Consider the following 1,702-nt stretch of genomic DNA (forward strand, 5'->3'; position numbering starts at 1 on the left):
CCCCACCCTCCAAAATCCCCCTGGAGTAGCTAAATGAAATCTAGAGATTGAAGCACAGTCCTCCATTGGAAAGGAAGACAATGAGAACCCGTAAGCAGGACAGGCTTATTTCCCCCCTTTCTAATCCCTTGAGGACCACGAGAGTTTTATGCTCACATACTTTTGGTGTATGGTGACCTACAAAACTGAGGGCCCCAGCGAAGGAAAGACAGGCCTTTGTGTTCTGCTCCTGGTCAGAAGGTCTGGCTGAGGGCTGGGTGGGCTAGACCTGCTGATGTTCCTCTCAAAACCAAGCCAGCGTCTAGGGGCTGCTGGCAGGGCAGGGACCGCCCGGCTCTGGGGCTGAGGGGACACACTTACCAGAACTGCCATCTGCACGACCTCAGGCTGTTGAAGGAACTGCGGGTCCACGGCTGGCCACGCCTGAAGCAGCACACCGGCATCCCAGGCATAGTGGGCACAGAGCTTCCTTGGCACCAGTGCCAGGCCTGCAATGCCAAGGGACAGAAGGGTCTGGTCACTCCAAGCACAGGGGAGGCTGATGATGGCAGGACAAAAGCTTTTGCCCCAACACAGCCTGGCCTGGGGCTGTCTGAGGAGGTGAGGGGAAGCCAGGTGCTCACCACTTACTCTGCCTGGGTTTATAATCCCAGGTTTATGGATAACTTTTTTTTTTTGCAGATGGCACCCAGAGCTGTAAAGATGGATGGATATGCTGTGCTAAAGTGTGCATTTGGAAAAACAAGGCTGCTCATTTTACCGGTCATCTCTCAGCAGCTCTGCTGGGGAAGGAACGCCTGTGCACTACTCTGAGAACGGATGCATCCGTTTCCTTTCTTGCCCATGCACTCACGGTTGGAGACGGCCTCCCATCCAGTCCTTCTCCTCATAATCACTGGAGCCGGGATGCAGTGAACAGGACGCTCCTCACCCTTCGCAGAGGGACCTCAACCTCCTTGCTACACTTCCTCTCAGGAGGGGATCCCTCCAATTACTGAATTGGACGGAGTTTCCTTGGCTCAGGGTGCGCCAAACATGAGGAAGCAGTGAGGAATAAACCCTCTCAAGTCCTGTTTCCCAGAGTGCTTCACGCTACAGCCCCCAAAGCGGAGGCGGCACTCACAGGGCTACCCGTGCAAGTGCAGCTGCAGTGGCTAGTGCTCCAGGACTTCAACTATGGTGCTTCCTGGGGAAAGCTTTGATTTAAAAGCCTCTGCTGATTGCTTGAGCACAAGAGATGCCCCAAAGCTACAGGGAATGCACACACACAGCAGAAAAACAGATCCCTGGGCAGTGCTTGGCAGGGCTGGCCCTTCTACTCCTCCCCCTTGTCGTCCTTCAGACCAGGACCATGCATTTGAGGGATGGGCCCATGGCTCAGGGTATGGTCTGAGGCCGAGTCTGGGACAGGGGGAATGAATTCCACCAATGCCAGCCCCAAGAACACTGGGTTGTGAGTGACAACTTTTTGTTTTATCTTCCTTGATGACAAATGTAATGCGCCTGCTCCTTGCAGAAAATTTGGAAAGGCCCAAAATATAAAGAAGAAAATCATGTTCATCCAGATAGCATTTTTAAACTTTTTATTTTAAAAGACAGTAATTTAATATATTTAATGACTATCTGTACATCTAAGCCAACCCCATAAAATAAGACAGAACCACAACTACCACTGCCAGGATCATGCTGTTAACACGGTTTT

At 51.9% G+C, this 1,702-nt stretch overlaps 1 protein-coding gene across 1 annotated transcript in view; it reads right to left on the bottom strand.

The window, feature by feature from the left end:
- The window catches only part of LARS2 (leucyl-tRNA synthetase 2, mitochondrial), a 153,201-nt gene that overhangs the window by 9,703 nt on the left and 141,796 nt on the right, over positions 1-1,702 (bottom strand). Inside the window, exon 19 of the mRNA XM_012662559.1 lies at positions 361-488. Within this exon, the coding sequence (XP_012518013.1) occupies positions 361-488 (128 nt within the window). The remainder of the gene's footprint in view (positions 1-360; positions 489-1,702) is intronic.

This window comes from Propithecus coquereli, unplaced genomic scaffold (genome assembly GCF_000956105.1).
Source record: "Propithecus coquereli isolate 6110/MARCELLA unplaced genomic scaffold, Pcoq_1.0 Scaffold1, whole genome shotgun sequence".
Taxonomy (NCBI): Eukaryota; Metazoa; Chordata; class Mammalia; order Primates; family Indriidae; genus Propithecus; species Propithecus coquereli.